The 22,750-nt window shown below is 53.5% G+C and overlaps 2 protein-coding genes across 2 annotated transcripts; both read right to left on the reverse strand.

Annotated features, from left to right (window-relative positions):
- Positions 1–421: 421 nt before the first annotated feature.
- POU2AF3 (POU class 2 homeobox associating factor 3) lies at positions 422–8,792 on the reverse strand. Its single transcript, XM_067310012.1, has 5 exons — positions 8,746–8,792; positions 5,703–5,820; positions 3,113–3,170; positions 1,278–1,504; positions 422–760 (listed from the first exon to the last, which is right to left on the reverse strand). Exons 1-5 carry the CDS (start codon positions 8,790–8,792, stop codon positions 422–424), a joined length of 789 nt encoding a protein of 262 aa, XP_067166113.1.
- Positions 8,793–11,933: 3,141 nt separating this feature from the next.
- POU2AF2 (POU class 2 homeobox associating factor 2) lies at positions 11,934–22,589 on the reverse strand. Its single transcript, XM_067310013.1, has 6 exons — positions 22,501–22,589; positions 19,243–19,302; positions 18,246–18,444; positions 13,938–13,980; positions 12,878–13,179; positions 11,934–12,335 (listed from the first exon to the last, which is right to left on the reverse strand). The coding sequence occupies exons 1-6, from the start codon at positions 22,587–22,589 to the stop codon at positions 11,934–11,936; spliced, it is 1,095 nt and encodes a 364-aa protein (XP_067166114.1).
- Positions 22,590–22,750: the final 161 nt, after the last annotated feature.

The following is a 22,750-nucleotide window of genomic DNA, read 5'->3' on the forward strand; positions in this document are numbered from 1 at the left end:
TCATACCGCTGAGTAATTGCTCCCCGGTAGGCTGCTGTGGGCCTCTCTCCCTCACTTTTGTGCTGGCAGGGCCAGGATTTGAGATCTTTAGCAGAAGAGACAAGCACTGACACTCAGCGCAGTAGGAATGAGAAGGCTTCGGCATGAGTACAAAGTTATTTATTTGTTATAAAAAGAGCAGTCTTAGTGTCTGGTAAGTTATGTGCCTGGTAAGGCGACTTAGGGTTTCTTAAAAAATAAAAAAACAAGCAAAAAACCCTGACCATACAAGACGGGAGGACTTATGTAGTGACAATGGCATGTAGAAAATATGTGAGTAGTGAAGAATAAACTGGGCTGTGTTAAGCAGTGGTACTTTGCATAGTTCATGGGCAATTAATCTGATTTGGATACAATGGATGTGTAAAAACCACTGTCCCCATTAGCTGTAGCAGATGTCACAGTTCCCAGCCCTTCTGAAGAAGTCATCGGCCATGGCCACGGGCGGCAGGTAGTCCATGCAGTCTGTGCCGGGGCAAGGGAAGTACTCCGGGAGCCGCGTGTCCCCGTGCTCGGAGCCGCAGGACGTGCAGCAGCAGGCGGAGGCGGTGTACAGGGAGGGGGTATGGCAGGACCACTCCTCTGCGGGGTAGCTGTAGGTCTTGGTGTCCAGAGCAGAGGGTGGGCTGTGGGGCAGCGGGGTGAAAGGAGGTAGCTGAGGTGGGGAGCAGCTATAGTTTAATGGGCTGGACAGATCAGCTGAACTAGGGGATCCAGGAGCCTGGAGTGTGAGAGAAGAAAACACAATGTTTTAGGATGCCGTTCGAGGAACCACATGGATACCCAGGGCAGAGCCAGGATTTGCACACCCCTGCCTTTCTCAGAAGGCTCTGGCTACCCACAGAGATGGTTCAGGCCTTGGGGGCCTAAAACCAAGAGGCATTTCCTGGGACATTAGCACCAATAGGGAGTTTGTCTATGAGTTTAACAGCTGCTAGTAGTAGCAGGGCTATTTCTTGCAGGAAAGCTATAGGATCTGGAAGAGGGATGTTCCCTAATCTGCAGCCTCGCGCTAGGCTTCAGCCTCCTTGTCTTCTCCTGATGGAAAAGGATACAGAAGACCATGCTAGAGACTGAGTCCTAGCAAGCAGCCTGAGTTGCTGTGGCAGTTTCCCAATGCCCCAAAAGCAACCAGGTTTCCAAAACAGTTTGCCACTGTTTTGCCCCAGGATGCGACACTCTTCCCCAGATTCCCTCTGAGTGTGTCTGTGGCTGTTCCTCTGGGACGCAAAGCTTACCAGGCTCTGGTTAAAGCAGAGCGGGGCTGGCTGGAAGGAGTCGGAGATGTAGTGCGAGGGCGTCTGGAGAGCACTGAGGGCTGGGTCTAAGGGCGCCTCTGTCTGAAGATAGGAATCTACCAGCTGCTCCAAATAGCTAGGGCTTTCTTCGCAGGAGAGGCAATCTGAAAACTGCCGTGATGGACAATAGCTGGGAGCAGAGGAGATGGGTTCTGCATCGAAAGGTGCTAGGAGAGAAGGTAAACCGGGAAGCAGCAGGTTATTCAATGTGTGTCCTCACAAAGGCCAGATGTTGCCCCAGGTCAGACTTCAATACTCTCGTGTGCTGAGCAGCCTCACAGATTTAAACATGGCAAAAGGTCCTTCAAGTTCAGGCTGGATTTTCTAGGGGAGCAGGCACCAGGAGGAAGATGGTCAAAAGAACCCAAATGACTTGGGAACTTTAAGTCCCCTTGGAAATCTCTGAGGTCTTTAAATACTGCTAGAAACTCTTCCTCTTGCTCCAAGCATTTTGGACAGGGATCTAGCTGGGAACTCCCTCAGACTCTTTTGACCTTCTGGCCTCACTTTGAATGTGAACTTTGCAGGGGCCTACATGCTCGCCGTGCAGTGATTTATGCTGCGTGGCTTAGCAGATGGCTTGCTGTTTTGCCTTGCCCAACCTCCGGATGCAGGGTAGCTATGTCCGCAGAAGGAAGGGGATAACGGAAGAATCATTTGCTCTTTTATCCTCCACTGAAGGAAGCTGCCAGACAAATCCCCATGCAGACAAAATGGAGCAAATCACTGATAATGCAGCATTGCGCCTGTGTGGTGCTACTGGTGAGAGCCTGGGTTGCTAGAAAGTTGTAGGGTCCGACACTCAGTACTGCAGCGCTCTTGCTGGGGGTATGAAAGCTCACAGAATTTGCAGAATTACTGTGTTTTCACACTATCTTCAGTTGTGGTTAAAAGCAAGCCCTGACTGCGTGGAGGGGAGCAGCTCTGTGGGGCAATGGAACGACACATGGGTAAAGAGTCACACTCAGTCATCAGTGTTTGCAGGTTTGGGGGGAAAGTGCTTAGCTGGATGGGGGGAGGAATCAGAAGCATGTACCCAAAATACATAAACAGATGAAGACTTACCAGCCTGAAAGACCTTTAGTGTGTCTCATATTTCTGTATTAACATAAGCAAATTGATTCCCAAATATTGATGATTTAATCATTTCCTTGTCCATACAAGGTATATAATCACACCTGCAAAACTTTTCAGATCTCTTTGCTTTGGCTGCAGAGTGATTGAAGGATCTGAAAGCCCTGAAAGTGCTATTCCCCTCCACCCCCTTTCTCCTTTCCTTGAATATTCACATGCATGAGGAAGAAACTGTGTGTGTTGCTGAAAACCTGACACTCCTCTCGCTCCTGTGAGCTCTGCCAGGGGAGAGCAAGAACAACCAACTCTGCTGGAAACAGGGGCTCAGCAAAGCGCTCCAAGGTGATCTGACTCTCCAGCCCCATTTGGATCCAGAGACCGAGCCCTGGGAAAGGCAAAGCTAGCAGTGTTATTCCCTAGGGAACAAGCATCCCTTCCTGAGGGGGCTATTGCTCCTTGCTGTGGGAAAAATAGACTGCGCGAATAAGAGGATGTGAGCATGCTCCTGTAGAGGGTAATATGTACCCTGCTGGCCTCACGGCATCCTCATCTGCATTTTGTGGGCTCTGTTCGGGCGCTGATTGGCTGCATTTGCAGTTATTTGGCAGTGCTTGCCTCAACCAAGGGCTGGAAAGACTCTGGGCTGCGGGAATAGTTGGGAAGGGGGAGAGACAGGACATGGGGATAGGCTTTGTACCAACCTGGGTGAGGAGGAGACACGGACTCTGAAAACTGGATGCTGCTGCCGCCCAGAGAAACCTGACCAAAGAGAAGTGAAGAAAAAGGTATGTAGACGCAGTAACACAGGGGAGCATTTCTCTGCATGCTGAGGTAAGTCAGGATTTTGCTTCAACCTTATTTACTCAAACGCTTCATGGATGTGATAGCCTCCGAGACACTGGGCTGTGACACGGACAACTTTCCTAGTATTGACAAAGTGACGTTAACCTGTATAACAGGATTGTTCCCTGAGCCTATGCAGGTAACGGCACTGGAGGGGCATGACACTGCCCTGGTCTAAAGCCCTCGACATAGCATTTTGTTAGCGTGCTCTATTCACCGCTCTGTTACTGTTATTTCAGCAGTGTCATCGCTGCCTTTGAACCTGTAGTCATGTTTTAACATGCGTTAATTCCCAGGACCGTGAATTGCACAGCAGAGGCATCCCAAAGCACTTGTAGGGATAGATATAATTAAGAAGGAGCAATTAACAGATGTAGCAGTCACTGCCTTGAAACGTGGCTAAAGGCAGTTGCAGGTATCCCCATGGCCGGGCATCCGACGGGCTTGTTCTGCTTGGGTCGGTGTCACTTCAGAAACGACTCTAACATTACTCCCTGCTCTAACACAGCTACGTGCTTGCCTGAAAATGGAGCATTTCATTTTCTGAGGAAAAACTGGAAGCTGAAGCTGACAGAGCAATACGCATCTCAGGAACCTGACCTGCTGGAGAGGGGAAATCCACCCCAAAAGCAATGTGGTCTTTGATACTTGCTTTTGGGGGACCAGGATTTCACTCTGCAGACACAACTACTGGTTTCCTCAGTTTAATTCAAACAGACTTCCACTTTGTTTCCATTTTTCAAAAAGCTCTTGAGTGGGTGGCTCATTTCCCTATCAGCATCTTCCTAGCGCATCCCTGCGTGTTTAACTGATCACACAGCAGCTACCCCGGGCTGGAAGCGCCCGCAGGACTGCCGTTCTTCGCTTTGGCTGCAGGTGCCTACCACGGCAGCCAGCCAGGCCACTGGCAGCAGCACTTTTCAGGTTCAACTTTCCATGGCGTGTGCGGTAGCTAATGCTACAGGCCCTGCCTGGCCTTTGGGGCCTCTCCAGGGCAGCGTGTACCTTTTCCAAAAGCGCAAAGGTCACCTCACGCAGCACCACCTTCCCACTTTTTCCTCTGCGGGCAAAACGAGCGCTGTGTAAACTCACAGCGGGGAGCAAAAAGCAGATGCAGGCAGCCCTGTCACGCCTGGGCGTGAGAGCGGCGCTGGGGCGAGGGGGCTGCTTCAGCGGGGCTGGAGGCAGGGGTGACCCAGCCTGTCCAGCCGCCCGGCGGTTTTGTGCCCCGTTCACCCAGGCCTCTCTAGCTGCGGTTTGCAGGACGCAGGCTGCTCAGCGCTTTGTGCAATCGGCTGCCGCAAGGTACAGGAGGTGGGAGATGAAATCTGAAAATCATCCAGAGCTGTAATGTCACAAACCAGGAAGAAGTAATGATTTATGATCCTTCTTATGCAAATCCCTGGGGTGGCTGGAGCTGGAGGGCTCTTACAAAGACTGGAGTGTTTTGTGTGTGTGTACGTGTGAATTACACACCGGCGAGCATGTCTCCTTCCCTTCCCTTGGATGGGGTGGAGCTAGGAGCTGCCCCGCTGGTACTGAACCGTGTTATAGACCTGAATTCAGTCAAGCAGTTGAATGTGTCCCCATCCTGCGTTAAGGACCTGCTCCTGTTCACAGGAGCCCTAATGGGGCAGGACTGAGCCCTGCTTTACGGGTCTCTTCCTATGCCTGGTTTCCTTCCTTTCTGCCAGCCAGGTCCCACGACCCGATGCTTAGTCCTAAATTTCCAAACCCTCTCCGCTCCCTTTTGTTGCAGGCGCAGTGACTGCAGGGACTGTTAGCGCAGACCTCGTGGGAGGACGTGCGTGTGCACCTTCTCCCCAAGGCTGGAGGTGCTGGAAACCTGGGGCCTCTCTGGGGCTTTCATTCCCTGCCTGGATAAACTGGGCAAGAAAAAGCCTCCAGGGGTGGGAGGTGGTTGAAAGCAGCTTCCTGGGGGCTGAGACCTTTGGCAAAGGGAGAGGTTAGGGAAGCTTTAATGCAACAGGTTTTTTTTGTACTGGTTGCTCCCCAGAGCCATACAAGGTGGGCTGAAGAGGGCACATCCTTCAGCTGATGCTGTAAATGAGCTTTGTGAGTGCCTCTACTTGGCCAGGCCATGTTTAAAACGGGGGCACAGAGAACATGGCCCACCTTGCTCGCCCAATATAACGATACCGGAGGTTCTCTGCTAACTGCAGGCTGGACTGAAACCTCTCCACGTGGGCCCTCCTCCCAGCCAAGTGACGTTTCTGGAGCACCGACTCTGCTTTCTCCCTGCGCTAGCTGTGCCAGACCGTTGCTGGTGTAGAGCACTGCCACAGCCAAGCCGCCTGAACTTCCTTCTCCTCCACCTTCACCAGCCTGCTGCGCTCAGACTTGGGCAGTTTCCTTGGCCCCGGGGTTACAGTTGGCAGCAGAGATTAAGGGAAAGAGACAAAGCAGAGCCAAAAGTTTTTTCCTTACCATCGCACCGGTTGCGGCTTGCCGTGCTCTTCTCTGCTGCAGTAACTCCTTAACCGTGATCTTTACTCTAACACCTTGATACACCTTGGGCTTTCCTGAAAGAACGAGCGGAAAGACACTTCACAGCGTGGGGACACGGAGAGCATAAAGCAAAGCCCGCGCGTTCTCAGGCACGGTTTACGTGGCATCTGCTTAGAGTTAACAGATGATTAACTGGTCGCTGTAAGTCACTTGTAATCACAGTTTAGAGCTGCTTTAACACTTGCTATTCAAGCCTGTGACAAGTGTGAAAGATGTCACGCCTGACATTTATGAAAAAGTTGGTGATGATTAAATCCATTAATCATATGTGTTTTATTCTTTATTATCTTTTTTTTCCTCCAGGTGTCCTAATACCCAGTTCCATCTGGTGCTTCTGTTGAATTCATTTAAATTCCTATCGTATTTGCCAGTCTTAGGACCAGAAAATAGATGAGGGAACCACTTCATCTGGCAGATGAAGAGCAGGAATAATACAAGGCAAATACGCAGGGTGGTTATTCAGAGAACTAAACAAAACACAAATAAAGTGACTGCTTTCATGAATCACTTTCTGCAAAGCCCAGATTATCTCTTTATTTTGCCTGTTCTATACAGCTCCTATTTGTTTCAAACAAGCATTTAGGATGTCTTTAATCCAGCCAAAAACAATCATCAGTCACTACCTGATGAGGGACTTAGTACAGGAAATGGTAAAGAATTTGCCTATTCTGACAAACCACTTTCACTTGCTGTACTCTTGCTAACGTAGTTAAAGCCTCCTGCAATCCAGTTTCTATCCAGACTTTCTGTTGTTTTCGTCCAGTACCTGATCCTACAAACACTGCTGAGGTCTCCTTGCTGCTCTTGCTGCCCGCGAGGGAGCACGCGGTGCGGGACTGGTGGGGCCAGCCTGCCGGCCAGCGCACCAGGCAAATCCCTCGCGCTAGGCAAGGTCCTCTTCCGCTGCAGCCCTGGTGCAGCTGCTGTGTGGCATCTGCCCCTCCTGCTCGACCACCCCCGAGCCCACCCGCTGCCACCGTGGCGCACAGGTTGAGGAGATGCTAAGGGGCAGCCAGATCCCTCCGGAAGAGCGGCAGGCGGAGCTGGGACTGCCTTGCGGGGGGCTTTGCTGAGCTGCACTCTCAGCAGCCGGAGATTATTCATCTCTTAATTTTTATGTTTTGTTTATAATCAATAAACTGAAAATGGAGGAACTGAGTGTCACTGGACATGGAGGGGGAGAGCTGAATTTAGAGACCCCCCCCTGTTTCCCAGCCCCTCCTGTAGCCAGGGCCCTGAGCTAGCAGCCCCTTCTGCACATTTGGCTGCAAACCGCCTTGTATCTCTCGTCTGCTTGGGGAGCTGGACAGGGCTAAGGTCTCCCCTACCAGCACCTTAAACACAACCGAGCAGCGGAGGTATCTATAACCCCGGGGCGGGCAGCCCCCCACGGCAGAGCATCCTGTCTCCTAGCTCAGAGGAGGCCCCAGCGTGGTCTGCGTGGGGCATCGAGACCGGGGCTGCCACTGCCGGCTCTCCTGAGCGGGGCAGGCAGTGGGTGGGATGCCAGAAGTGGGCTGGGGGTCAGGGAGCAGGGTGGTGATGGGCATGGTGGGGGTAAAGGAGAGGGGGGGTAATGAGCATGGGAGGGGGTCAGGGAGAGGGGTGGTGATGGGTTTGGGGGGGGGTCGGGGAGCGGGGCGGCGAAGGTCCGGGGACAACCCGTCCCGCGCCCTGCCCGGGGCTCGGCCGGGCCGGACGGCGCCTCCCCGCCGCGAGCCGCGGTGATGGGCGCTGCCGGCCGCGCGGCCGGGCAGGGAGCCCCGCGCCGCGTCCGCGCTGCCCGCGCTGCCCGTGCTGCCCGCGCTGCCCGTGCTGCCCGCGCTGCCCTCGCTGCCGCTGCCGGCCCGGCCCTGCCCGCCCCGCTGCGCCCCACTGCGCCCCGCTGCGGCCCCGGCCCCGGCCGCGGAGCGGGCGCTGCCCCCGGCCCGGTGCGGGCGGCCGGGGCTGGCAGCCGGCGGGCAGCAGCAGCCCTCGCTGCCTCCTCCTCCCTCCTCCCCGCCCTGCCCGCTTCCTCCTCGCTGCGGAGGCGACGTCGCGTCGCAGGCGAAAGCGACCCGGGGGAACCGCGAAGCGGCCCCAAAAGCGGCGGGGGGCGGCGGCGGGGGGCGGCGGGGGCCGGGCGGCCTTACCGGACATGCTGAGCGGCGGCGAGCGGCCCCTCGCCGGGCGGCCGGTGCGGCGGCAGCGGTGGCCCCGGCGCCGGCGCCGGAGCGGGGAAGGGGCCAGAGGCGGCGGGCTTGGAATTGGGGGGCGCCGGGGACCTGCTCGCCTCGTGGCGCTGCCAGGTGGAGCCCGACAATATTATTGTTTTATACCTACGGGTATAAGTTTGAGTTTTTCTCTCCTAATGCCAAGTATTTAAAACCTCTAGAAACCAATGATTTGACAATCAATGATTGCGCGATACTTTCAATTTGAATATTCAAAGGCTCCACAAAATGGGCTATCTTTTTGTGAAACTGAGCACATCCCCATCTAGCAGAGGGTCTGGGGGAATAAGATTTGGTGGGGCCACCGGCCCCACCCTTTGCTTTTGGGACATTTTCACGGTTTTATCCATCTTTCCCCAAACGAAGCAGATGCCTCTGAACCTGCTCAGTATTTTCACTTCACACGCACAGGCTGGGCTCCAGCCCTCTCATATTTCATTTGCTACTTGCAGAGAGGATTCTGCAAGGGACTGAGCTGCTTTTTGCAGAATTTTTCGCACTTTAAGGGTAATTTTTAAGATTTTTGGAGCAAAATGGCAGTGAGTGGGCGTGGCGTAACAGAGAGGCTACCCTGGGCACCAGGGTAGCTGAGGCTACCCAAACCCCATTTCTTTCCATAGCAATCCCTTCCCTCTCCTCAGATGCTGGCCTTATTTTGGAGTTTATTTGTGTTTTCCCCTAATTCAGGCTGTTTACTCTCGCTCCACGAAGTGGCCCCTTTCAGCTTATATGCTTCAGCCTTGGCCTACCCTGTGTGCTGCAGGCAGTGGGGCTTCACTGTGTGGTAGGATGGCATTTTTTAGACACCCCTTCATCACTATATAATACTCATGTATTTCTTTTTTTTGACTTTTCCCTGGGCACTGCAGTCTCTGCTGTGCGCCAGGCTGAGGCAGAATGCAGGCCGGGCTGTTAATCATCTACCAGCAGTTCGCTTCGGCTATTGTTGCAGCTGAATCTTTTCTTTTTCTCTAAGTTGAACAAATACACTTGATTTCTGCCGGGAGTGGTCTCAGCCCTCTCCCTCGGTGCTGAAAGGTGCCTCTGCTCCCCCTGGCAGGCCAAGCCTTGCTCAGGGTGGCTCTGCAGAAGCGCTTTCCCCGGGCCCTGCTGGAGAGGAGCCCTCTCTCCCGGCCTTCTTCCGCCGGCAATGCAGCGAAAAGGAGCGGTGCTGTGCAGGAGGGGATGCAGGCCCTTCCGCTGCGGGAGTGCTCGGGGCTGCCGGTGCCCAGTCGTTTGGGAGCTGAAGCCCTTGCGTTGCTTTGGCTGCTTCCCACTGAAGCATCCGTGGCGAGGGGCTGGAGCCCGCGAGGCTGCCGGCTCCGTGCGGGGCAGCCGGCGCTCCGGGGCGGCGGGCTAATGTTTACCTCTGTAACCAGAGACTGCGGAGCAGAACGTGCATGCCGCTGCGCTCCAGTCATGCCTGATTTGTGATCCCTAAGGAAACGCCAGGTCCCACGGTTCAGGGTGTTCCTGCATGTCCTGCGTCTCAGGGCATTTCCAGGCTCGCAGACTCGCTGCCTGGGTTAAGAGCTGGGAGACAGCAGAGAGGGTCGAACACTTCCAAAAGCGCTTGAAAGCTTTCTAGCCCTGCTCCTGCCTCAGAGCTTGGTGGGAATACAGCCAGACTGAGCCCGGAGTCGTGGTCCGTGCGAGGCCCTCGGGGAAGGTACTGTCGAGCCAGCCGCTCGCGGTGATTGCTTTGCCGCTTTGTCAGCTGCGGGCAGTGGTTTGGCCTGGAGGTGCTGGTTAATCGTGGCGTGAGACAAGGCGCGTGCAGGCGCAGGCCTCGGGTTTGGGGCCACCGGGGCTGGATGCGGGGCGACGGGACCCGCACGCCCACAAGACATCTGGGGCTCCGTGCTGCGCCCCGGCCGGCGGGCAGGGCTGCAGCTTGGGCATCGGCTGAGACGCGGCTCTTTCGGCAGGAGCCCTGGGCCGCGCTGGCTGGGTGGCTGCAACCCCGGGATGCGCCACGTCCCCTGTTTGCTTGGAGCTCGTGGTGCTCCGGTATTAAGCTGGGAAGCAGCCGGATTTAGCCCTCGCGCTGAGGAGTCCTGGCTCCTGCCTCTTTCCCCGGGCCGAGCTTTCCCTGCTGTTCCCAGACCTGGCCAGCGAGTGGAAAGGTGCAGCCGACCGCAGCAGCCCGTGGGGTGGAGGTGGGATTTCGGGCAGACAAAGCCGCGGGGGTTTGTGTTTCTGAACAGGTCTGAACAAGGCTGGGGAATCAGGAAGTGGCAGGAGGAACCCGAGCCAAGCCGGCACCGGAGAGAGGCGCTGCGGGCCGGCCACGGCCCAGGGGCTCTGCCCCAGCCGGGGGGGGGAGGTTTGCTCCCCCCCGGGGAAGTGTGGGTGAAACCCAGAGGCTGGGCAGGGATGTGGGGGCGACCTTTTTTTGTGGAGGGCCTGGAAAGCTGGCCCTTGGGTTGTGACCCTTGCACATGTCCCGGCTGATGCACCCAGGCGCTGCCGGGCAGCGCTGCCCTGGGTGCACAGTGACACCTAAAGGCAGGCACCTGCCACCTCGCTGCCACCTTCGTCACACCGGTTTTCACCCATCCTTTCCACCCTCCTTCATGCCGTGGGCTGTGAGACCCTCCCGGGAGTGTGAATCACATTTCTGTGAGCTCTCAGGTGGAGAAGACCCGGACCCCCACCCCTGGCTTGCAAAGGGGGTGTGCGTGTGCATTTTGGAGGTACACAGCTACGGGTGCAGAAGCAGGGGCTGTGCAGACCCCGTGAAGATATGAACTGGCTGTGCCGGGCGCGTTGCACCAGGGCCGCTGGTGCTTTGGCTCTTTCAGTCTGTTAAGACACATCTGTGCTGCAAGCGGTCGGCGAGGGGCGTCTGTCCCAGGGCCAGGGCCTTCTGGGCACCTTCGGGGATCTCCGGCAACGCTCGCTCCACCCCGGGATGTGCAGGCGCTGTCCGAACAGCCAAGCCACGTTAGGTATCCGAGCAAGGGGCCCGCACGGCCGCTGAGCGCACATGGGGGTGCAGGCAGGCTGCAGGATGAGGGGTGCTAGGGGATCGCCTAGGTGGTACCGCTACGAAAGAGCGGGCGGGTTGTGCAGAAGAAAGCCTGGCCTGGCCTCTTTGGCTTTTCCCATTGGCACTGCCTAACACTGCCGCCTGTTTTAGGGCTTTAAACCATCCTGTCCCGCCACGGTCGCAGGCCTTGGAGAGCTCCTGGGCTTCCCCAGGGAGGCTTTTGTTGCTGCTTCTCCAGGTGGCGGACTGAGGGATGAGATGGGGCGAAGGGCAGCCTCGGCCGGGGAGGGCCACGGCAGGCGTGAGTGGTCGCGGGACAGGCGTGCACACGTGTGCATGTGTATGTGTGTGTGTGTGTGTGCACAGAGCTACCTCTAGCGGCCACGGGTCCTGCAGGGCTGCACTGGGCCTGGTGGCATCTGCCCACGCGTCCTGCGCCGCTGGCCGGGAGCTGGGACCTTGCACCGTGCCTGCTCCTCCTTAGAGCCCCCCACGGGGGCTCTCGGCAGGGGGCCTGGGAGCATTTTGCCTTGCGCCCGCTGCCACATGGCTTTTGGTCACGTCACTCGTGTTGCTCTGGGGTCAGTAAGGGTAGGGGCGAATGGCCACTGTGTGTTTTCTTCAGGGCAGGAGGGAAATTGGGGAGGGGGCATTTGTGTGATTCTCATTTGTAGAATAGGCCCAATAATGCACAGATACATTTCAAGCTCTGTATTTTACCTGTAGTGCAGTGGGACTGTGAGCAGTGACCTTCACAAGGCACTAGAAGGCACCGCTGCAAGCTAGATTCGGTACTCCCAGTGCCTGTATTTCTAAAAGGGGCATAAAGCACTGTGCTGTTCCTAGCACCCTCCGTTTGAAAGACCAGCTATCGGGAAATAGCATACAAGTAACTTTTGCTTCAATACAGGTCCATTTTTCCTTTCCTCCAGCTCTTATCTGCCATCAGTAAGTTCTCCGGCCATCGTATGTCCCCCAGATGGGGCCTCCATCCTCCTTTGCCCAGGAGGAGGTGTCGTGGAGGGGTGGCGTGTCTGGGGACTGCTCGGGCGAGGGATGGCTCATCCTGGAAGTGAGCTCATTTGCCACAGTCATAAATGGCGAAAAGGAGTAGGGTGAGGTGGCGGCGTAGCTGGGGGAGTAGTGCACCTCTTCAAGAGGATGTAGCGGGTAAGGCTGGACTCCGGGCACGGCTGGGGTCCAGCCTGAGCTTCTGTATGGGGAAGCGCTTCCAGTCTCATGGGAGGAAAGGCAGCTGGCGGCGGCAGGCAGCGCTTGGAGGGAGTCTGAGCACGTGCCGTCGGACTGGCCGAGGCTGTCGGGAGAGGTCTGCTCCCAGGGCTCTCTCTGCAGGGAAGGGGGAAAGAAGGCAAGAGAAAACCTTGAGGAGATAGGCTCGTCCTGGAGGTGATGGCATGCCTAGCTTCAGCTTCCGGGCTCACCAAGCCAAGCTCTCCCCAGAGTCTAGCTGGGAACACTCACAAGGGTTTCTGTTGCCCTGGAGCAGTATTAGAAGGTGCTGAAAGTGTTTAAGGGAAACAGCCCCGCTGTTGACGGTGGGCAAGGACTGGAACAGGCTCCCAGTCGGACAGACCAGCCCTCATCCCGCAGAGCCCGGGAGCTCTGCCCTGGGGTGCGCGCTGCGGGAGCTTAACGGGCTGGCTGGTTTGGGCAGCGGGGGAGGCTGTTAGTCTCGGAGCTGGTCTCCATCAGGAAGAGGGGCAGGTATGAAAAATAATTAACCTCTGCCCTGCCCCATCTGCCCTGTACTCTGCCATGGCTGCACCCTGTAACAGCCACGTTCAGCCCAGATGGGTCCCCCTAGCTTAACCCCAGCTTTAAACTGGGTGATATTTCATCGGGTGACTGAGAACCAGAGACTCACTCACTAGTAGGAAATGTGCTGTGTCATTAGGGAAGGACGGCAGGAGAGGGGGCAGCGAGGAAGGGCTGAAGAAGGAGCCGGTACCGGACGTGAAGGGAGCAGTACGGTGATGATCCCCGTATTGGTCAGGGAGATACGGGTCCAGAAGCGCCGAGTAGCCCTGAACGGCAGAGGAATCGCACGAGAGGGGCTTGGACCCCGGAGGGGGTGAGTAGACGTCGCTGACAAACTGCTTTGGGTTGTGGAAATCCAGCTCAGCTGTGAAGGGTCTCCTGACGCCGTAGTAACCAGCCGTGGTAGGCGAGCCTGTGGCAGCGGTCAGAAAAGAGGGATGGCTACAGGAAAACCGTAAGGGCAGAACCCAGGGAGCCACAGAGCTGTGGGCACCTCTGCAAGCGTGAAGCAGAGCCCTTTCCACCCTAGCAGCTCTCAGAGTAGGAGTCAATCCTGTCCTAAAACAGGTTTGTCAGCCCGGGGCTTTTACCACCTCGGACTGCCCTGGCGCCCACAGCTCACCTCCCTCTGCAGCAAAGCAAAGGTGTTTTGGGAAGCCTCAAATCCGAGGCCAGTGGGCTGGAGGTTGGCTCTGCCAGCCTTTGCTCCTTCCTCCCTCTCTGCTCCAGCCCCTGGAGGGAGGATGAGGTTCCTGGGTGTAAAACCACCTGCCTCTGCCCAGCCTCGCTCGCCTGTCCCTGCGCAAGAGGTCAAGGAACAACCAGGTCAGCTCCTAATTTAGTACTTTCTCTCTTCAGCTCCAGGGGAGGCTGCAGAGGAGAGGGGAGTGGAGGGGGGGGTGCCTCCATCACAAGAGGTGGGAGCTGCTTTAATTTTCTCTCCCTTCCTCGGGGAATTTTGTGCAAGACTACAGGGGCGTTGTTTTATTATCACTGTTTCTGTGCTGCCTCTTTCAATGACTTTCCTCCTGGACTTTCTGGGATGGCTGTCCCTGTCCCTGTGCTCCTTTGCTCATTTCGAGTCGAGTGCCCTTTGGAAGAGAAGAGACAGGAACAGTATCGACTGCCCAACCTGCACGTAAGGTATTTCTCAGTGCAGGAAAGCCTCACCTGGTATTTGGACAAATGGTGACTGCGGCATGCTGGCGCTGCCCTGCAAAAGATAAAGACACATTGAAAAATGTCTTTTCAAAGCAATCTAGCTCTCCAAGCACATAGTTTGGGAAGGTGTTGGCGTAATTCAGATGCACTGTTTGAGTATTGGTGCTATCAGTATGAAGAGATTAACTGCAAGATTTCAAGCCTGGGGCTTCTGAGGTATTAGCAGATGTAGGCTAAGAAGAGATTTCAGAGGTCCTGGACAGAGCTGATAACAGTACAAATATCAAGATAACTGGCTTCTTTCTCATGCACTGCAGGGTCCCATAACACTGAACAGTCATTTCGGTGTCAGTGAGAAACAGGTCTCAGTAAGCAGGTACCTAAGAATTTGGCTGGTCAAAACTCAGCCCAATTCTGCACTGCCCACGTTCGAACCCAGCTCTCCCGCGCTGCGTTTGCTGCCCCAGAGCCGCTTGGCTCACCCCTGCTGGCAGAAGGAACGAACTGTGCTTGGAGGGCAGTTGTTTCTAGCTCCTGTTTGTGTGCTTCGGTAATACTGATAATAATAATCTCCTCTTGGCCTCTAGGCAAGGAAGAATTAGCCCCGAGTGACCCTTGTGCTCGAGGAGGGTAGGTCCTTACAAGGCACTGTGGCAAAGGCAGCTGTAGGGGGAGTTTCCCTGAGCTCTGTCTCCAGACCTCCAAGCCCATAAAGCAGAAATCCAAGCACCCATGGCTGAATTTACCTCAGCTGTGCTGTTGCCCCGGCCAGTGATGGTGGCATGCTATTTCCAGTTTGCATAGTGCAAACAGGAGGTTCCTGCCATAGCAAGCAACCAAATTTAGCGGTTTAGATTTGAATTAAATTTGCCAGTGCTAAGACTTCCTTTTACTGCTGAGGAAGGTTTGCAGCTGCTCCCTGCTCCGCCATGAAAATGAGCCCTGAGACCGCACAAGTCACACGGGCTGCAGGAGCGATGGGAGGTGTCAGGAAGGAGCCCTTTGGCCCGTGGGCAGATGCGTGTTCGCCCCGCGGGTCAGGGCTAGAGCCTGCACCTGTCTCCAGCTGGGGCCTTTCAGCCGCAGGCCTCGGCGAGGAGCGTAGCTGCTAACACATGATGCCCTGCAAAGCTACAGCCTCCGTATGCAAATCTGGCCTCAGCAGACACCCCTCTCTCGGCATGCACATTACCTAAGCAATCCCTTTTCCTGCTTCAGGGCTTGTCCCACCACCTCCTCCATCTGCTCATGGCCATCGTGTCCTGCTGCTGGTTTCTGTCTGCATTCACTGCAGAAGAGTTTCTTTGTCCGAAAGGAATGGCACAGCTTTGCCAAGCAGCCCTGTGCTCTGGTGTTTAGACCCCAGAGTCTCAACACCCCACCAGGAAGCAGTCTGGCACCCTGAATACTGTGTCTGAGGAGAAAAGGGACCAGCAAATTAGGCTCTGCCTGCCTTAGGAGGTGCAGGCAGCAGAGACGCTGCCCGCGGGTCTGCAGTGATCACAGCTGGGCTGCTGCGCTGGCAGGACAGGGAGGCCCCTGGGCACAACCACCAGTCACTAGCATGGAGCATTTCAGGTTAGCAATGCACCCAAGCTCATCCTTGATCCTGTCTCTTCAGCCACCAAACCCATCTGCCTGTGGGTCACACACAGCTGGTCCCCTTGGCATGCACCTGTGATGGATGGCCCCAGAGCTGGCGGTAGCTGTGAGGGCTTTACCTGCCTCAATTCAGCTCCAAGAGCTGCTGCAGCAGCCTGTCCCTGGCCTTCATCATAGCAGGCAACCGCATATGGGGACCTACATTTCAATTGCCTCCTGGCTCCTTATCAGGCGGTGAAAGGCTCGGCTTAATTTAAACCCATTAGTCCATTTCCTCCCTGCATTACTTCCTTTCAGCGCTGCGGGACTGGGGGAGCTGGATCTTCTGCACCACATCAGTGTGTCTGTTTAGCATCACTTGAGAGCACAGCGCACTCCGCTGTTGAGAAGCTCGGTCCCAGCCTGCCTCGCATGCCACTGGCCAGAGACGTGGGCTGGGGTACTCCAGAGAGCCGTGTTGCTCCACTGCCCGGTCCGTAACCCGGCACTGTCACTCAGCTCACAGGCTGCCTTGGGGGAGGAGACGGAAGGACCCTGGGTAACACAATGAATGTTATGGCCCTGGTCTCCAATGGGCACCTGAGGTGCCCCTTGACCATACCTCAGCTTCAGCATATCTCCCCTTTGGACCCAAAATGCAGCGCAGCAGCTGAAGTAATAAAAGTAGCAATAAAAGCAAAGCTTAGTTTGGGCAGCAGGAGGCAGCTGAATGGGTCAGATGAGAGAGACAGAGACCTGGGGTCTCCTAACTGTCCCTGGCCTCTGGATGCTGCTGGCCACAGTGCCTCATCTTTGTGCCCGCCAGGTTCCCCGCCGAGAAAAGAGGGCAAGGCTTTTATCATGCAGAGGGCAACAGCGGCTTCCTTCTTAGGCAGTGAGTGAGCCAAAGGAAATAAGGCAGACCCTGCCCAGAGCCCCGGACTGAGTCCCAGACTGAGCCCTTCGGTCCTGCAGCTGGTGGGACCTCAGAAGCACAAACTCTGCAGATTTCATCGCAGTGCAAATTGATTTCCTGTCATTTGGGGAGTGCAGGACCTGGCAAAACTGTTGCTATTCTGCTGCCTCAGTCAAGAGCCCATCAGCTCGCCTCTGACAGGTAATGGCCTTTCCTCAGCAGCACAGATCTGCTCCACAGACCTCCCCTTGCACGGGGAAGGCTGACTGATTCTGGAGCAAAGATCACGTTCAAACAAAAGATGCAACTAAATTACACTGCATCATAAATATACAATGTGGTGTTCAGTTGTCTGCCATTCGCTTTGATTCTGGATTATATTATCTGTTGGATAAACAGAGCTGCACTTGCAACTGTTCTTTTCATGTGTCCAAGCAAATACAGATGTTTGCCCTGCACTATAATTTTTAGTCTATCATAAGGAATTAGCCATAGGGCTGACTTTGCATTAGATAGACACACAGCTGCTAATCTTTGGAATGCAAAGCAAAGGGCAATAAAGCAAGCAGCAAGCATTTTACAGTTCCTAGGGCTTTTGATTGCACCCACTACAGCGCTGAACAGAAAAACTGCCACCTCCAAAAAGAGAGCCAGTAAAGCATTGTAGTCCTTAATCAGGATCTGTTTTTTCAGTCAGTGCAAACACAGCAGTTGCCTCCTGCTGCTCCTCCAAACAGTCTTCCCGAAAGGCCTGCCTGGTGGGAGCATGCATTTCCTAGCACCCCTCCTAGCTCAAGGGCTCTCCTGCCTTTCTGCATTAGTGGAGGGCTGTGAACAAGTCCATGGCCTGATATTGTTTTGTTCACCAATGTCCATGCTGGTTTTTTTTGCCTTTTTTGATACACAAAGTTAACATGTGAAAATAAGTGTGAGAAAAATAGTTACAAGTCCCTTTGAGGTTTGTTTTGCTGAAGGCAAAAAGGCGAGTGGCTTGGGGGGGGGAAAGAGTACCAAATCTCCTAAAATGTCTCTACTGCTGCTGGTAACTCAGGTCTCTGCTCCCACCCTTTCCTTCCAGGGCAGTTTCAGCAGCTTGACCATGTCCCTCATCTGTCACTGGCCCTGTTGCTCCCAATCAGCCAGGAAGTGAAGCGCTGCTGCTTGGCAAAGGTGAGTCTTTAGAGTCCACTGGTAACGGCTTGCAGTGCCACTGGATGCTCTGTGCTGGCACCTTCAATTTTGTGTCCTCTTCTGGGGACAGCATCACTTCTCAGGTGCCTGTGTCTGGCTAGTACTTTGCGAGATGCAATGTAGTTTACCATAATTTGACTTACGTTTTCTGTTGCCATGGAATCACTTTAAAAAGAAATCAGCTCTTACAAACTGATGCTCAGCCTCTTTCCAGAGCATAACATCACTGCATGTCCCCTGGCGCTCTGGTATGCCAGAGAGGAGCTGGAAAGAGTACAACATTCAGGGAAAAACATCTATTTTTATGGCAATGAGTTGTTCAAATGTAGCTAGCGGTAAGGAAGCTGACTCGGAAAGGTGTCATGAGTGGATTGTGAAAGGAATGGGAAATTTAACATTACTGATTTGCTGAAGAAATTACTGAGAATTGCATTTCCCAGGACTTTAATCCTTGAAAGGTTCACTGATGTGAAAAATCAAGGAGCCCTCTGTGATCTCTGGGGCAGAAACTAGTGTTAGAAATACTTGTGCTTTTCCCTGTCAATGTTGGCAGCGCTCTGAACTGAGCAAAAATGTTCTTTAACTAGAGATTACATGAAATGACTTTTCCGATAAAGCAACGGACTTACACTGCAGCGGGAGCCACTGCTCTGCCTGGATCGTTTTTCAGCGAGAAGATCTTTGACCGTGTGTTTCACTCGCACTCCTTGGTACACTCGTTTGCCAAAATCTGTAGGGACTGAGGGAATGAAACAAGCATTAGAGGAGATCAGCCAAAGCACAGGATAGGTGAAAAAGGTTGTTAAGGAAGAAGCAAATTCGTCACCCCTATACACCAACGTGGGAAGGAAGCACACAAGTCTGTTAATATTCCTGCTAAATTGTCGCTTTGGAGCCCAACAGCGAGCAGGGCTCATTCGCAGAGAACCAAGGGCCCCGCAACGGGCCCCCCCTGCAGTTCAGCACTGGGTGCCAGGTGGTTTCCATGCAATTCCCTCTGTGGCAGACATGGCTGGATGATGGGTTTTGGCTTTTGTTTTGCCAGAGAGGGCTCAGGGGGATCCTGCATTTCCCCTTTGGGTCAGCAAAGCTGGATTTAACCATATGGCCCCTATTGCTTTCAGCAGCGATTCTGTGGTTTAGCTCCTCATTGCCTCTTTTCTGGAGGTGCTGCTGTTCAGCACATCACTCCGTGAGCTGAGATAGATTTGATCTCTGTGGAGCAAAGGTAGAAATACCCCAGACTGCCGGAGTGGCTCTGCAGGATGCTGGTGAGAACTGGACTGGGCAGAGCTCAGGAAAAGCAAAGGAGTTGGCCGCTCAGCCTGCTCTGTATCCACAGCAAGTACAGGCAGGTTCTTGGGAGCTCTGCTGTTTTAGCAAGGAGAAAAAAGCCCATAAGGCACAGAGGGGTGCAGTGTCTTGGCCAGGTCACCCAAGAGGCCGATGGCAGGCTTGGCTTCTGTTTTCTCAACCTTCCTGAAAGCCAGCAAAACCTGTACATCATGTCTGTGTGACTTTTGGTACTAGGCATCTCTCCCCTTCCCCTGCCTGGGTAAATCTCTGTGAGATCTGCCGTGTGTACAGGTGTTTCGGCACAAGTGGGAGCGGAGAGGTACAACATACAATACCAGGGGCAGCTTTTTATCCTGGCTAACAGGCCGTGCCTGTACAGAGAGCTCACACCTGTGGAGGCAGGGAGGAGCGTCCAGAAGGAGTATTATTGAAACATTAAGACAAGAATTCACCTTTGAAGCTAATCCCTTGGAAAACAAGAAGCCATGTTCTCCTGAGGGAACACAAACAGCCAGACCACAGCTGAAGTGTTTGATCTCTAAAATTGTGATTTATCATTTTACCCTTCTGCTTTTCAGGATGTGGCATTTGGTTCCATTCATCATTTTCATTGCTGGGGCATTGTATCCCCAGGTGCACACGCACACGGCAGGCTTAGAAAGGGAAGAGCTGAGGGCATAAGCAATGCAGAGACTTGGCGCTGGCTTGGAGTTACCCCAAATGTCTCCTGGTGGGCCACAGTGATTGCAGTTGTTGGGCAATTTCAGCTTGGATTTGGTGTTTGAATACTGACCAGAAACTTCAGTCAAGACTGGGCACAAGGCAAAGCGTTTGCAAGAGACACTCATGTACCTTCAGCACCTGAAGCTTTGCGCCTTTGCCTGAGCGCTCCTTCAGAGACACAGCATCGCAATTTGACGGGAGAGCCTGAAGTGTGCAGCACAGTACGGAGTGCCCCGTGATGGTTTAATACTGAAGATAACTCAGGCAGCCTCTGGAGGCTAGCTGCCTCCAGCTGGGGATTCAGGCCTTGATTCAGCACTGAACTTACATGGGGGCTTAATACAAGGAATGTGCCTGAATTCCCAAGATCAGGTTTGGATATAACTTTCCGAGGGGGACCCAAGCCAAGAACACACTCTCATATTTGATTTTGAGAATGGGGCTGTTTCTAACAGAGCATCGCTGAAAAGCTGTGAGCAGCGATGTTCGAGGGGTGAGCTGAGCAACCGGGTTTCCTCTCAGCAAGCCGTTCAGGGCCGCCTTGAAATGGAGTCTGGGAATTGTTTTTATTAGGATCAGAGCAAATTCAGGCTCTGTGCTGTGGCCCCCTCCCTCAGTAAGTTATCACAATACCGCAACCTGAACAAGAGATCTGTCTTTTTAGTCTGCAATCTGATATTCCCAAATACTGCAACCTCCTTTATTAACTGCCCTTGCTCCTCTGTGGTCATTTCTCCCAGCAAGTGTCTGATGCTCCGCGCTTCTTCAGTACTGTTTTCCTATCAGCCTTATTACAGTCTGAAGACATTAGACAAACGCTTCCACATGTCATTACTTTTACATATGGGTGCTCTGCTGTGGAAGTTGCTCTGCTCGTATGCCCATAGATATATGCCTGGGCTCAAATCCTTGTAAGCAAGCAAGAGAAGAGCCCTGTCCTCTGACCCTTGTTCAGCTAAGCAGTCTGGCATCTTGTAAGTCACCCTGTTGGTTTCAGTGAGTCATTCTGCAGGATCTGATTCTGAGCTATTAGAACGCCAAATAAGCCTGCTATTGGCAGCACCAGGGAAGGAAATGCTAATTTATATATTTTTATATATTTTTCAAGTAAATTGAATCATATTTCACATCATCTTGGTTTAACTCTCTTTCAGAAAAATATTACACTGTGATGGAATATGAATTCTGTTTAGAGAAGGCTGAATATGCTAATAGATATTGTTAAAATACTGGGATATTAAAGATACCATAAGTTGATTTTAGACAATTCTGCTTTCTGAATTGATTTTATGTGAGCCCACAGATAACATGGTGTATATTTTCCCCAGTTACTCTTTACCATTAATATTTCCATTAAGATACATCTTTATATGTTGGAAAGTCAAGGTGCTGGGACTCACCCGTTTCCATTCTGGCCACTGCTGACTAATCCCAGCTCTCAGGTTCTGCAGGACTTTGGAGAAAGGCCGTCATGAGCTTCCCAGAGCAGAGTGAAGTCAGTGCTCATTCTCCACTGATAACCAGCTGAGCCCGATGGAAATATGTTTTCTCCAATTTAGTGATGTCTCCACAATAGCTTGTTTGGGATTTGCTTACATGCAAATCTCGCCATGTGCGTTTCACTCCCATTTGCATGATCAGTGAGGATCGGTCTCAAAGGGTCTTTTTCCTGTCTGAGCCGACATGTCATGGATGAAAACTGAGCTGAGGTTTATCGATGGAAAAATCTTTGGTTAAAATGAAAGGCTGGTAAGTCCTGCAGGGATGAGCTATCTCCTTAGAGGAGAGGAACCTGGCTGAAGAACAAGGCTTGGAGCAAGAGCGTATTCTTGCCTATAAGCGTGAGGCATCCAGGTGCTGCTGAAGATCCACATGGCAGACCTTGGGAGGCACTGCTGTCCCTTGGGGACTGCACAGGCTAGCTTAGGCGTTACCCAATTAAAAATGGATCTAGGAGACATGATGAACTCAGCAGGCTTTGCACGGCCTCCACCAGCACCCGCTGGAGAGGGTCACAACACGTGGCCGGGGACAGCATGTGCAAGACACCGGCAGGAGCATCCTTTAGCAAACCCACATATTCCCGCGGGAGGCCAGGGCTGGGCTTGCTGTTGCCAAGCAAGGAGCCCCCTTTCCGAAGGCCTGTGGTTAGTCTCCAGCCCCAACACAGGAGGGGAAGCGACGGCCAGGAAAGGACCTGTTCTTACACTGCTGCTGGACCCAGATTTAAGGGACCTTTGGCCTGGCCAGCGATAGCTATTCTTCTGTTCTCAGCCTCTCAACGGCAGCAAGTCTGTTTCTACAGTACCTGAACCAAGAAGCAGAGTTAACCCCTTAATTCTTCTTTAAACACTGTAGTTTATACCCTGGTTCAGAAACACATCCAAATTACCTATAAAGGAGCCCTTTTCCCACACGACAGCTAGCACAACCCAGGAATAAGTTGAAGACTTGCTGCAGAGAGACAGACAATCTCTGTAGTGTTTTTTGTGCAAGCAGAGTGGTACTCGGCAACACTGTGCTCATCTTACATGAGCACAACAAAACCGGCACCAATACATTTCTCATAATTAAATATTTCTCCTCTTGTGGAGCCCATTGCCAGTTTGAGGATCTATTAGGTAAAATCTGTCCCTCTGTGTAATGCCATGCATTTTTCCCAGCATTGGCCCAGTAATGAATTTTGCCTGTCATTTGCACTGCCTTCCTGGGGGAAGGCTATTAGTTTTTTAAGCATAATTATATTTTTTTTCCTTCAGAAGGAAAATAAACTAAAAGGGGCAGCTGCTGGAAAGGCCGCATCTGTTCAGGCCATCACAGAAAGTAGGGAATAATAGAGAATAATTCCCCATATACTCAACATACCGATTCAGGTATTCTGGCCGCTCAGACACAGAGCTCACGACAGAGAGGACACCACACAGAAATCGGATGGAAAACTCTGGCTCCTGCATACAGAGTCTGTGGCCACTTATACACCGCCCTCCCCGTGGACAAGTCTTGTTTTGGCCAGTCCATTAGTGCCACCCCTCCTGGTATCTGCAGCTCCCTTGGATTCACAGACATCTCCTGGAAATGGCAGGAAGCACCGGGCGGGTCAGGGAGGTCACAGCAG

Source organism: Apteryx mantelli, chromosome 23, assembly GCF_036417845.1.
Source record: "Apteryx mantelli isolate bAptMan1 chromosome 23, bAptMan1.hap1, whole genome shotgun sequence".
NCBI lineage: Eukaryota > Metazoa > Chordata > Aves > Apterygiformes > Apterygidae > Apteryx > Apteryx mantelli.